Source organism: Tinamus guttatus, unplaced genomic scaffold (genome assembly GCF_059628265.1).
Source record: "Tinamus guttatus ecotype Peru unplaced genomic scaffold, ASM5962826v1 Tinamus_guttatus_pri_ptg000649l, whole genome shotgun sequence".
NCBI lineage: Eukaryota > Metazoa > Chordata > Aves > Tinamiformes > Tinamidae > Tinamus > Tinamus guttatus.
In genome coordinates, this window is record NW_028289183.1 from 1,216,170 (window position 1) to 1,228,921 (window position 12,752).

The 12,752-nt window shown below is 47.1% G+C and overlaps 1 protein-coding gene across 2 annotated transcripts in view; it reads left to right on the forward strand.

Moving 5' to 3' along the window:
* Window positions 1-11,300: 11,300 nt before the first annotated feature.
* GAS7 (growth arrest specific 7) overlaps window positions 11,301-12,752 on the forward strand; it is an 83,540-nt gene continuing 82,088 nt past the window's right edge. For both annotated transcript variants that reach the window (XM_088535984.1, XM_088535985.1), the window contains exon 1: window positions 11,301-11,531. In XM_088535984.1, the coding sequence (XP_088392110.1) occupies window positions 11,349-11,531 (183 nt within the window). In that variant the 5' untranslated portion in view covers window positions 11,301-11,348. The remainder of the gene's footprint in view (window positions 11,532-12,752) is intronic.

A 12,752-nucleotide genomic window follows, 5' to 3' on the forward strand; every position in this document is an offset into this window, starting at 1 on the left:
TTTGAGATGCAGTATCCCAGGCGAGCAGAAGGAGCACCTGATCCTTATTGACAACATCAGCTCTGACACAGTCCCACATGTTATTCAGCCTGTTCTGCAGCCTTTCTTCATCTTAGCAATTGTCGTATCAGCAGTGAGGTGTGGACTTGTTATCAAAATTCAATTAAAAAAATCTTATTGCAAATTGATAATGTTTTGACAAGTTCGACCATTTTAACTACCCAGGCTAAGAATGCTCTAGCCCACACAGCAAGTGGCACAAAAATCGCTCCTCCAAAACACACCTGGAAGCCAGTCATACTTTCTACTTCTGCATTTCATTATAAAGGAAGGCCAAAAGTTAGCACATATTAAAATCTGTGGTTTTAAATGGTTTTAGTCCTTTCGATGCCTCGTGAGTGAGATGCCATCTCACCGGGAGATGGATCAGGATCTACCCTGCAGAGCTGTGTGCTACAGCAGTCCCAGGAGATACTGCTTTTTGTCACTGCACAGCACACGCTATAGCTGCACACCTGAAGTAATCCCACAGATCAATTACCCTGGTAACATCTACATTATCTTTCTTCTCATATTTAGAAAACGGAATGAGGTCCCTGACCACGGCCAGCCGTGGGAGCCTCCCTGGCAATACCCGGGACACTCGGCGGCCTTGGGAAGCCTCACGGCGGCCAGGGGCCGGGGCCAGGACCAGGATATGGTGGGTGGGCGAGCCTGGGGGCCCGGCCTGGGGAGCTGGGCGCCGTAGCGCAGGGCTGCCATCGTGCTGCGGGGCCCAGCGGGCCGTAGCCGCCCCTGCCCGCCCGCCGTGGCCGCCTCAGGGACCCCTGGCCCGGGGCGGAGGCCCGGGACAGGCCCGGCCCCTACGCGGAGGCCGCAGCGGCGCTGCCGGCCCCGCGCCGGGGCAGTGGGCCAGCTCTGACTGCTCAACCAGAGGTGGGAGATTCCTCCTTCCTCCAGTGGGTCTGTGATAAGCAGCCTCACTGTTCCTCAGGCCCCAGAGCAAGGCTCGGATTATTCCTGAAACTGGATTATTCCGTGCCCGAAGAGGCCTCCCAGAATTCTAGGGAGGGTCTTGATATTTGCAGCCCACACTGTCCAAAATTGAAAACTTGAGGAGCCTTGTTGGAGAGCAGTGTAGGGGAGCGCAGCCATTCCTTGTCCCGGAGAGCCCTTGGGACAGTCGGCGCTGTCGCTGGTTCTCTTTGCTGGGTTTGCACTGGCTTTCACCTGCCTTAGGTTTCTACTGTGTTTCCTTATGCAGGGGGTTTTGTGCTACTACCTCCAAATTTCTTTCAGATATCCCATGTTTCTCTCTTTCCTGTGGTCCCTCGGATCCGCCTCATGGGATGGGATATTGTGCCTGCAGTGATCAGCACAGGTCTATAGTGAGCTACTCATCATTTTCTATATACGGAGACTGCGTGAAAAATTAATTAAAAAGAAAAGGCATGTCCTTTCTCAAATACAAAAATGTATAGCTCTTGAGATTTTAATTTAAAATGTGTTGATGTTTGCTCTAAATAGGAACCAGATTTTGCTGGGTGGTCACCATCAGCAGGGTGGGATGACTCAGTGGTTCCAATAATTGCTGACTGTTTCTATTTGATCTTCAGAAACAAGTGCTGGTATCTCCACTGTCATGGTTCCTGCCTTCTCTCCCTTAGATTCAGTACTTAGCAGCCTGCTGCTCTCCTTTATGGCTTCTTCTTTCCATGCCTTTCTTTTCTTTTGTCCATTTATCAGTGGCAATTGTTTCCATTTCTTTCATCTTTCTGCTGTGTTTTACACTCTATTATCACTGTTGGCCTTGCCCATTCCCCTCCTGACTCATTCTTCCAGTGGCCTTCAGGATCCTTTGTGCCAGTCATAGCTCATCGATGTGTTGTCTAACAATGCCTCATCAGATGACCATCTGTGATCACTGCCTGTGGGACTGACCAAGATGATCTTGTTTCCTTTCGCCTGCTCCACGGCTACCTGCCATCACTGCTTCCCGCTTCTCAGTTCGTGGGTGTGTGATTTTCCATTGCTGAAGGTGAATATGGACAGTCCAGTCACAAACACAATGGTCTGACTTGGACTGTCAGAATGTTCAGCCCCCTCCTAAACTGTCTGGTCCTGCCCGCACTCCCACACAACATGATATGGTTGTCATTGCACAGCTCTGTGCATTAGAACCACGTCTGTCCTGGCCCGCAGGGCTGTGATAAGTAACTAAGTAGCAATATTTTGTGTGTTCAGCTGCCTCTGCAGTATTTCAGCAAAACTGCCAATTAGATGTTTAGGCCATATATTAGCATTTTCAATCAGAAGAGCTTCACTGGTGTCTTTTTGTGACCACTGAATTCGTCACCTTGCTCACCCCGGACAGCTTTGAGAGAGAGGCAGAGGGGACAGTTCAAGTTGAAGGTTTGAACAGTGCTCAAGGTAAGGACTTGAAATGCTCGTAGACTGAGGATTAAACCCTAAGGCACACCTTTACCTTAGCTAGAAATGCAAAAAAAAAAAAAAAAAAAAGCACACAAACCACCTTTTCTTCCAGAGTTGCTCACTGTTACTAAGAACCTTGTGGAGGCTTGTTCAAAGACAATAGTACCTTGTTAGCAGATAGTTAACCACAAGGGTGTCAGTCTTTGCAGCAGATGGGGGACAGAGCCGAGAAAGACGAGGACTGAGGAACACCTCCCCCTGCCTCGTGTGCGACGTGTCTTGCCAGAAGAAAAGAAACAAAGCCAGACAACCGCGCAGGTGGCCAGATGCTGATTGGTTGTGCGCTTTGCAACACTTGTGTTAAGAAAGTATAAAAAGAAGTCGGTTTGGAAATAAAGTTGTCTCACTCTGCACCCCAGACTGAGTCCGTTTCTTCACAAGGTGCAACAAATGGCGCCCAACGTGGGGCACGAAGACTAGCTGTCTCTCCGGTTGTACCGCCCAGCTGAACTCCCGGGAATCACGCTGAAAGGAAGCGTAAGGATCAAGCTGAAAGGAAGCTTACTTTGTGTGCACACTAAAAGCCTCTTGAAAGGAAAGAGGTAAGCGGCTGGGAACTATGGGTTCATACCTAATGAAGGAACAAAAGGACGATTTAGAAGCTTCTCCTAAAAACTTGAAACCGCAAAGAAAAAAATTAGGTGAAGAAGAGCTGCAAAAGGTTCTTGCATGGGCTTCTAAAGACGATCCTTCGGTGAATAGTAAGAATGTTTTTAATCTGGAAAGATGGGACCAAATTGGGGTCCGACTGTGGGATAGTGCCACGCGCGGTGATAAGGCTGCTGCTAACCTGTTGCCACAATGGCGAGTTGTACTCGAAATATTGAAATCTCATAGTGGGTTGCAGTCGAACATAAATGACGGGATCGGGGCCCCTGCCATCCCCTCCGCGCCTCCTTTACCTCAATCGTGTCCTGATGAGAATCAGAAAAGAAAACGTGCTGCAAAAGCCTTTGCGGTACTGCCACCTGATGACCAGGACGATGATCCTTTTGGTCCGGGTCCTATTGACCCTGGAAAGGAGCCAGACCTATACCCCCCGGATCCTCACGATAAATGGCGGGGAAAGGAGCCAGACCTATACCCCCCGGATCCTCACGATAAATGGGCCTCAGTAAAGCAAGGAGCAAAACAAGCAGGGGATGTGGACATGCTGAAAGCCTTTCCCGTTATCTGTGCACCAGACCAGAATCCGCGTTGGGAAGGTTTGTCGTATAATCTTATTAAGGACGTGCGACGTACGGTGACAGATCATGGCCTTGGCGCACCATATACCACCCACCTTATACAATCTCTTTGTGATTCTTCGGTTTTTACTCCCCATGATTTTAAAACTTTGTTTCGCCTCATTATGACTGATATGCAATACACGATGTGGGAATCGAAAATGAGAGAGCTTGCTCGAGCTCAGGGGGAGGAAAACCAGCGGCTGTCGAAAAAAGGTCCTTTACGGGCTGTTACTGTGGACGTGCTAATGGGGGAGGGCGATCACAGTGCTACAACAGCACAAGCAGAAATCCCCCCTGAGGGCTTGCAACAAGTTAAGGCACTTGCTCTCCGCGCCCTTAAGGCCGTTCCGGAGAGTGGTAAACAAAGACAACCTTTTGTTAGCATAAGACAAGATGCGAATGAGCCATATATGAAGTTTTTGGATCGGCTTAATGAGGCTCTGGAGAAACAAATTGATAATGAACAAGCACGAAGCTACATTTTTAAGCAACTAGCAGTTGAGAATGCTAACCCTGATTGCCAGAGAGTTTTGCGGCCACTAAAGGATCCTACTATTGATGACATGCTAAAAGCATGTATTAATGTCGGTACCAAACAGTATGAATATTCACTGATGGCCGAAACATTTGCAACAATGTCTATGAAAAGGCCATGTTTTGCTTGTGGCCAATTTGGGCATATTCGTAAATACTGTCCAAAAACGCAAGCAAACAAAGGAGGAGCGCCTGGACTATGTCCGCGCTGTCACAAAGGACAACACTATGCTAATCAGTGTCGATCAAAATTTGATAAGGAAGGTCGACCGCTAGCCCCTTCGGGAAACTTCAAGCGGAGCGCGGCGAGGGGTCGCGCCATGACGGCAAATCACCCCTCGGAGTGGCTCCCACCGGGAAGCAGCCGCCGCCTGTGCGCCCGCACAGGGGGCAGCGCCGGGGTGGACCTGGCCACCACAATAGAAGTGCTAATTACTGATACATCAGTTGTGCTAATTCCAACTGGTGTCCACAGCCCCCTGGGGCGAGGAATGGCAGCACTGTTAATTGGGCGATCTTCAACCACGAGACAAGGGCTGTTTGTGTGTTACCTGGAGTTGTCAATGCAGATTTCAAAGGAGAAATTAAGATAATGGTATGGACTCCGATACCACCCTGTACTGTGCCGATGGGAAGATATGGACGATATATTGATTGCTGCAGAGCAAAAGGAAACAGCAGAAGAGGCTCTGCAACAGATTACGCGAGCAGCATCAGCTGCAGGATTAAAAATTGCAGAAGATAAAGTACAGGAAAGTCCGCCTTGGCGATATTTAGGATGGAGAATTTCTGATCATCAAATTCGACCACAATCATTGACCCTAAAGACAGACATAAGGACTTTGAATGATCTTCAAAAACTTTTGGGAACTATTAATTGGTTCCGTCCCTCCTTAGGGATTTCCACAGAAGATTATCTAGTCCAGTAAATCCGTTCGTAACCTGTCTAGTAGGACAGACTGTTGATGTTTGGCATATTTTGTTTATTGTTAGCATGCCTGCTTTGTTTCTTGTTATGTGTTTAAGGATAGGTTGATCATTTAATTAAGTCATGGCTGTTCAAACAAAAACAAATAAAGAAGGGTGAGATGTGGAGGCTTGTTCAAAGACAATAGTACCTTGTTAGCAGATAGTTAACCACAAGGGTGTCAGTCTTTGCAGCAGATGGGGGACAGAGCCGAGAAAGACGAGGACTGAGGAACACCTCCCCCTGCCTCGTGTGCGACGTGTCTTGCCAGAAGAAAAGAAACAAAGCCAGACAACCGCGCAGGTGGCCAGATGCTGATTGGTTGTGCGCTTTGCAACACTTGTGTTAAGAAAGTATAAAAAGAAGTCGGTTTGGAAATAAAGTTGTCTCACTCTGCACCCCAGACTGAGTCCGTTTCTTCACAAGGTGCAACAGAACCTCCCTTAAAAGAGGGGCTGACAAAAGACATAGGCCCTGAGCCCTGAGAGACTGGCAAGAACTTGAACACAGGCCTGTGTCTAGCAATCCAGTAAACAACTCTAAGCTATTCCCCGCTCATGTTTTTCTACATTTCTGTGTCTCTGTGCTTAACTGTTGCAACTAAATTTATAACTATGGGTTTATATTAGCATTCTGAATAGATGCAGACAGGTTTTGGAAAACAGGAGAGAGAAGAAGGGGAACGAAACCCAGAAAGCTAGAGGGAAATGGGTTTTCAAAATAAGCTTTATTCATTTCTGTAAGAGCAAGAAACATACTATTGTTATTTAGTTGAACCGGACTTAGTGGGAGATAGGAAGTAAATAAGGACAGACTGTTTTAGAATAGCAACAGATATGCATACTAAGAGCATTGGCGTACCTCAAAATATACTAATTATAATTTGTACTTGTTTGTGTATCTTAAAGTAAGGGAGGCAGTATTAAAATGCTAGTTTAAGAACAGCCCGTGCACTCGTAGAAAGCACACCATGCACTCAAAAGCCCATCCCTTCTAGGCATGGTGCCTGCTCCTTGCTTGAGGCCCTGGGGGAATTGGTAGAAGTGGGATTTGCTCCAGTGACCTACCGGATTGTCTTTCAAAGCCCTGCAGGCTGGGCCTTTTGCTTGTTAAAAGGTAAATTGTGATAAGAGCTACACCTTGTTTCTGTAGGCAACCCATGACAAACCTTAGGTATATATTCTCTTAAAGCATATTGCAGAACCTGGGATTTCTCACATGCATTAGCTGGCTGACTTAGCACAAGAGGTCTGAGGGACTGACCTCTCTCACCTGATACATTTGTTACATTTGTTTGACAAAGATAAATATGCCTTTTAGATATTAATTCTGTGATCCCTTTCTCCCTTCCCTAGCACTGCTTCTAGGGCTCCATAAAGAAATCCTCAAGGGAAATAAGTTTATGACCCGGTTTCATGCTTCTGTGACTATAGATTTTACTGAGAAATGTTTGTAACAAGGCTAAAATTTTAGGCTCACAGACTGCTTCTCTGGAAGGAGGCCTACATCAAGCATTTGTGCTCAATCTATGAAATTATAAATCATCTTACAAAATCTATAAGGAACATAACTCCTTGCATCACTTCAGGCAGGAGACTGGCTAGGGAGTTCTGCAGAAAAGACATGGGAGTCCTGGTAGAAAACAGGCAGATATGGGTCCGCTTTGCACCCCTGCAGTAATAAAGGCCAACCCCTCACTGGATTCCTTTAGTATGTAGCCAGTAAATAGCCAGCAGGTTAAGGGATTGCCCTCTGCTTGGCACTAGTGATGCTGTAGCTGGAATAGTGTATTCAATATTGTGCTCCCTTTTCCATTACAAGAAAGATGTTGACATGCTGGAGAGAATTCAGGAAAAAACAGGATGATCAAGGGTCTGGAAGCATATGAGGAGATGCTGAGGGAATTAGGCTTGTTTATCTGGAGAAGTCTTGAAGGGATCTAATTGCAGACTAACACAGCTGAAAGAAGGGTTGCAAACTGGATGAATTGCTCTTCCTTCAAATACACAGTGAGAGGACAAGAGGCAATGGTTTCAGATTGCAACTAAGGGAAGTTATTTTGGGATGAAAGGAAAAGAGCCTTCTCTGCCAGAGAAGTTCACTCAGCTTCTCAAAAACTCGTCTGCCCTCATTCATTCTAGGTACAGGAGACATTCTAAGATTTTTTGGGGGGATGTTTACTTGCTTTTAGCTATTTTCTAAGTTTCAAAACTTTGCTAGATATGTGAATTGAAGACTTTCATGATTTATTGATACCAGTATGGATCGCTACAGCAGACAGCCTGTACAACTAGCTTCCCAGTCTTCTGTGCAGTGCCTGGTCCAGATGTAGCTTGCAAGACACAGGAAACGGACCCTACTTTTTGCCACCCCTTCAGTACAGTTGGCAGAGATGGAGATGAGCCTGGAGATAATATAGGAAAAAGGGCTGACATGATTCATTCACAACTGAGAAAAATGAAGGGGGTGAAGAGGTGCTAGCTGGATACTCACTGGCAAACCAAGTACAGAGAAGATTGGGCACAAGTGAGCAGTGCTGCACTGCATCTTTGTCAGAAGGCTGTATTAGGAGGGTAAGGGGTGGCCTTGCAGGGGCAATTTGCAGTTTACTTTTTCTTTGCAGTTTAAGCATCAGCGTCAGCAGTTGCAGTGTCAGCAACAGCAGATTTTAAAGATTAATGTTGTCAAGGGAAAATTAATGCTGAGTTTCCAAGAGTTTATGAGATTGAAGCCTCATCTTCAATGTTACTCAGGATGAACATAGTTTTTGCTAGTTCTTAGAGACTTTCCTGTATGAGTCATTGTTAGTGAGAGAATAGCAGCTTTATACACAGATGGTTGCAGAACAGAGCACCATTGAGAGGAAAACACTGAGACATCTATGTCCTGCAGATACAGGCACACACATATACACAGATCAACAACTTTATCCACAAAAAGCAGACAGACAGTCCTGCTTAGTGTGTTTAAGCAGAATCTCTGCTCCTTCATGACATAAGAAATCCCTTATGGAATTCAAGTAATGAGCAATTCATGCCGAAAAGGGAAGTTTAGTGTCAGTGAAATATGAATGTCCGATCTAGCACACCCAAGGGGAGGTTGGCTGGAGGACTGCCTAGCTGGATTGCTCTTAACTGGCTAGAAGCCCAGGTCTCTGTAGGATCAAAAGAAAAGATCAGATGAACTGAGACCCTGCAAGCTGTTGTAGGTGATCTGGCAAGTCCAGATCACTCTACCAAGGCTATTATTAAACCAGAAGAAGGAGGGTTGAGAGAAAGTTTAGATGCTGTCTTTGATTAGAGAATTTTGGGGGTGGGTTTGTGCTGTTCCAATGATTTTCCATGTGGTCTTGGACAAGTCTCTTTAGACTCTTAAAGCTGGTGATAGCAGCTTATGTCTGCATCTCATGGATACCAGTTTTCATGTGTGCTCAAAGAAGAACTCCTCAAAATAATGAAAACAAGCTATTAAAGGCAAGATGCTACCTTTAACTGAGGAAGACCTGAGCTGTCATTTGCTGGAAACCAAGAGGATATTCTGCAAAAACGTCTTTCTGCATCTACCCTATTTTTATGCTCTTTCCCAGGTATCTGCTATTAGGCATTGCTGAAAGTAGGATTGTAAGCCAGACCCAACCTTGGTCAGTGTTCATTAAAGTATCTTCTTTAATGAACATAAACGCTTAGGAATCACTGAGGTAGTCTAGACTCAGGTCTGTCCTTTTTATGGATATCTTGACCACCATCTTGCCCAAATCATATTTAGTGTGCACTAAGAGGGACAGCATCAAGCTGAAGGACTGGTAGAAGCTCTCTCCTGAAACTGCATAGCCAGCTGATTAGGGTGTTTTTTTGTTTTTGTGACTTAAATTTTAGAAAGCCTCAGGTCAGGAAAAGAGAAATGAAGCTGAATTGCTGGACAAAAGGCACAACACCATTTCAAGCAAATGGTTTGGAAACAACAGGCTGCTGTTGACACCTAAAACCAAGGCAAAAAGTCAGAGTCATGAGTCACATTCATATGACAAAATATGTGCCTACCATGTAATAGGGTGGGACCTGTCCCGTGTCTCCACAGGCAGTTTGTTCACTGGAAGCAGGCTGATGTTATCAGGGCAGCTTGTTATTCTCAGCTTGCTTTCAAGAAAGGAAGTGAGTGGAAGCAGTGAGCTCTCCAGGTAGGTTATCCTGGCAAGCAAGCCCAGCTGAGTCTCAGGTGAATCACCACAAGCTGTTCATTCATGTAGTATCACTGTCCCTTTATAGACAGTGACTATGTTTGTTTATGTCTGACTCTAACATAGCAGGTACCGCTCTGAGCTCCGTAAAGTCAAAATGACTAAATCTGCCCTGGAAAACCACTAAGCTGGCCAGAACCAGGCAGGGCACTGAAGGGCCCTCAACTTCCGAACTTATTTTCATATTTGGCCTCACATAAGGGGAATTGCAAAGTCAGCAGAACTACATGAAAAGGGACTAAAGACAGAAATGCAAGGCTTAAGCCATTCTGTATCATGAAATGCAAAGATTTTACTGTGCTTGCATCAAATATTTGGTCATATGAACATGACTCATAGCTCTTGAGTCCTCTCCCTAGTATGTTAGAATTCCTGCATGCCTAAATTTCCAAGAGCACTACTCCAGGCTTAGGAAGTCCAAAAACTGCAATTTGGTAGATTATAACATTTATATATTTTAACAACTAGCATTATCTTTTATAAGCAGACTGAAAACATTTCCTCTGCATCAACAGAGCTGAATATTTCTGGTAGTCATTTAGACTTAGAAATCGAAGGTAGTTTAAAGATGCCAAATATATCTTCTTTTGTAGTCTCTTTACTGATTCTTGGTCTTGGGAGATCTGGTGTTACTGTGCCTTGCAAGCAGGTAAGGCCAGTCAATTGCTCGTGTGAATCCACAGTCCGTTCTGACCAAAAAGCTGCAGTTGAGCGACAGCAAAGTTTGTTAGGAAGTTACATATCTAGGTCAGGGGTCTTCGCTCTAGACTTTCTGATAGTAGGTGGAGAAAAACAGGTTCTTGCAAATTCAGCTCAGTCTAACACAGAATGTCTTCATGTGAGCCTTCATGTGCACACTTGTATCCAACCAAGATGCTTTAGCATCTAAGCATCAGGTGCAGCTAAACTGGAATAAATTTTTTTTTAAAAAAAAGCCTGAAATAAAAAGCTAATGGATTTGTTCCAATGCTTTGCTATCCTTGCTGTTACAAATCTGTATGTTTTTGAACTGTCTTTTTCCATCCAGTGACTTGATCTCTGATAACTTAGCTTTTGCAAGCTGTGGAGAAGCACCAGACATATTTAAAGAGATAAAAATAACTAAAATTACTATAGAATTATTTACACAATGAGAAGAGAATTACTTGTGGGACCTGTTCAAGCGACGTGTGCCTCCAGTGATTGAAATTACACCTCTGGCATGTATGGGGCTCTTGTGTTTATTTACTGGACATTTAGTACACTGAAGTGCTATCTGAAGTCATAGCATGTTTAGTGAGAAATGGTAAAAGAAGACTGAAGTTCCCATTTACATTTGGGCTTGTCTGCTGCTAGGTGTAAAGCCCTGACAAGTTGAAATCACTCACGCACATAGAGCTTAGCCCGGGACACCCGTCAGTGAGCCGCACACTCACTCCTGCACACAGGTGTCCCCTGCACAAGCGCACACCTGTGCACAACAGCTTGAGTGCCTCATACACAGCCGCGGGACAGCCGCATGCACAGTCACAGACGTACCGGTGTCTCGTAAACACACCAGACATTGTACAGTCACCGTGAATTTCAGATACCCTCGTGTTCACATGGGGGATCCCATACACACACGCGGTGCCTCCCGCACACGCGCATGCCCGCGCACACACACAGCCCCCGTGGGTGGGCAGCGCGCCCGTTCCACACACACATCACACGCGCGCGCATCGCGCGCGGCTCCCTGCGCACACGCGGCGCCCACGCGCGGCCCCGGCACCGCCCGCGGGGGCGCGCGGGGGGCGTGGCCAGCGCGGCCCCGCCCTCCGCGCGCGCCCTCCCGCCGCGCGCGGCCCCGCGGCGCCCCGGGCGGGCGCGGAGCGGCAGCCGCGGCCGCGGCCGGGCCGCCCTGGGCAGCATGTCGGGCGCGCGCTGCCAGACGCTCTACCCGTTCTCCGGGGAGCGGCACCGCCAGGGGCTGCGCTTCGCCGCGGGGGAGCTGATCACGGTGCTGCAGGTGCCCGACGGCGGCTGGTGGGAAGGGCAGAAGGAGGACGGGCTGCGCGGATGGTTCCCGGCCAGCTACGTGCAGCTGCTGGAGGTAGGAGCGGCGCCGGGAGCGGCGTCCGGCGGGGTCCGGCCACACCGGGGGACGTGGGGGCTGATAGGCACCCGGAGAAGGAGCATCCCGTCCGGAGAGCCGCGGTTGTAGCCCCGGAGTGGTCGCGTTCGGGCTCATCCAGCTGTGCACACTGGTGTTTGTTCACGGGTGGGTGTTAAACAGCAGCAGAAGTCAGTGGCCAGTGTGACAGAGCGCCTGTCATATGTGTGCTCAGAGCATGGGCAAAATCCTCTCTCATCCCAACACCTCTTGGATTTACGGTGTGGAAGGAGTGAATCAGATCCATTTATTCCGTTGCGACTGTTCCCAGGGGGCTGGAGATGCCTTGCAGCCCGTATCTGTGGTGTTACCCATGATAGCAGAGTTAGAGCGGGGTGGCCGGACCCGAGGGTTGCAATCTTCCCGTCAGAAGTTTCTACTGTTTGTTCTTACCTGGAAAAACAGGAAGGAGGGGGCAGCATTTCCTTACCCAGTGCTATGAGAGCAGGGCCACAGGTTTTTCTGTGCCCCTGAAGCACTTGAGATTCTCTTGCAGTTTGTGGGCATCCCTGTATCTGTCAGTTTTGCCACCTACAAGATCATTTGGTGAGATTTGTGCGTGTTTGTGGTTTTACACATTACAAAATATTTACTCATTTGACCAGGGCTTTAGGAATTGTTTGAGGCAAAATGTGTCATGAGATGAGACAAACTCTGTTCAGCAGTGGGAAAACACTTCAGCAGGCACAGTAGCTTTTTTTTTTTTTCACTGCTTTGCAAACTCCTCTCTTTCTGTTGAAGTCTGGAGATACCTGAGCTGTGCTCCAAATGGCAGCCCCTGAGAACGTGCCCTCCTGACTCTTAAACTAGCAGGCTCCTGGTCCCAACAGCCCGGCACCGGGTCTCTTGGGTGAACCTTAAGAAGAAGATTGAGAAAGAAGGCAAGGACGGAGTGGTGTTTACTCTGAAGTCTTTTCTTCTTGTTCAGAGGTGCTCTTCTGATGTCAAATAAGTCATTTACGGCATTAAATACATCAAATAAGAGCTAATTAACTGATTTTATGAGACCGTAGGTAAGTAGTACGCATTTAGATACAGTGGATATGAGAGAATGAGAAAGATCTGCTTGGGTGCATGCATGTAACCCTTGTGCAGGTGGGAGTAGCAGTGCAGTCAGCGTGCTCAGGGACCTGTTCTGGCTGAAAGACACCGTGACAGAAA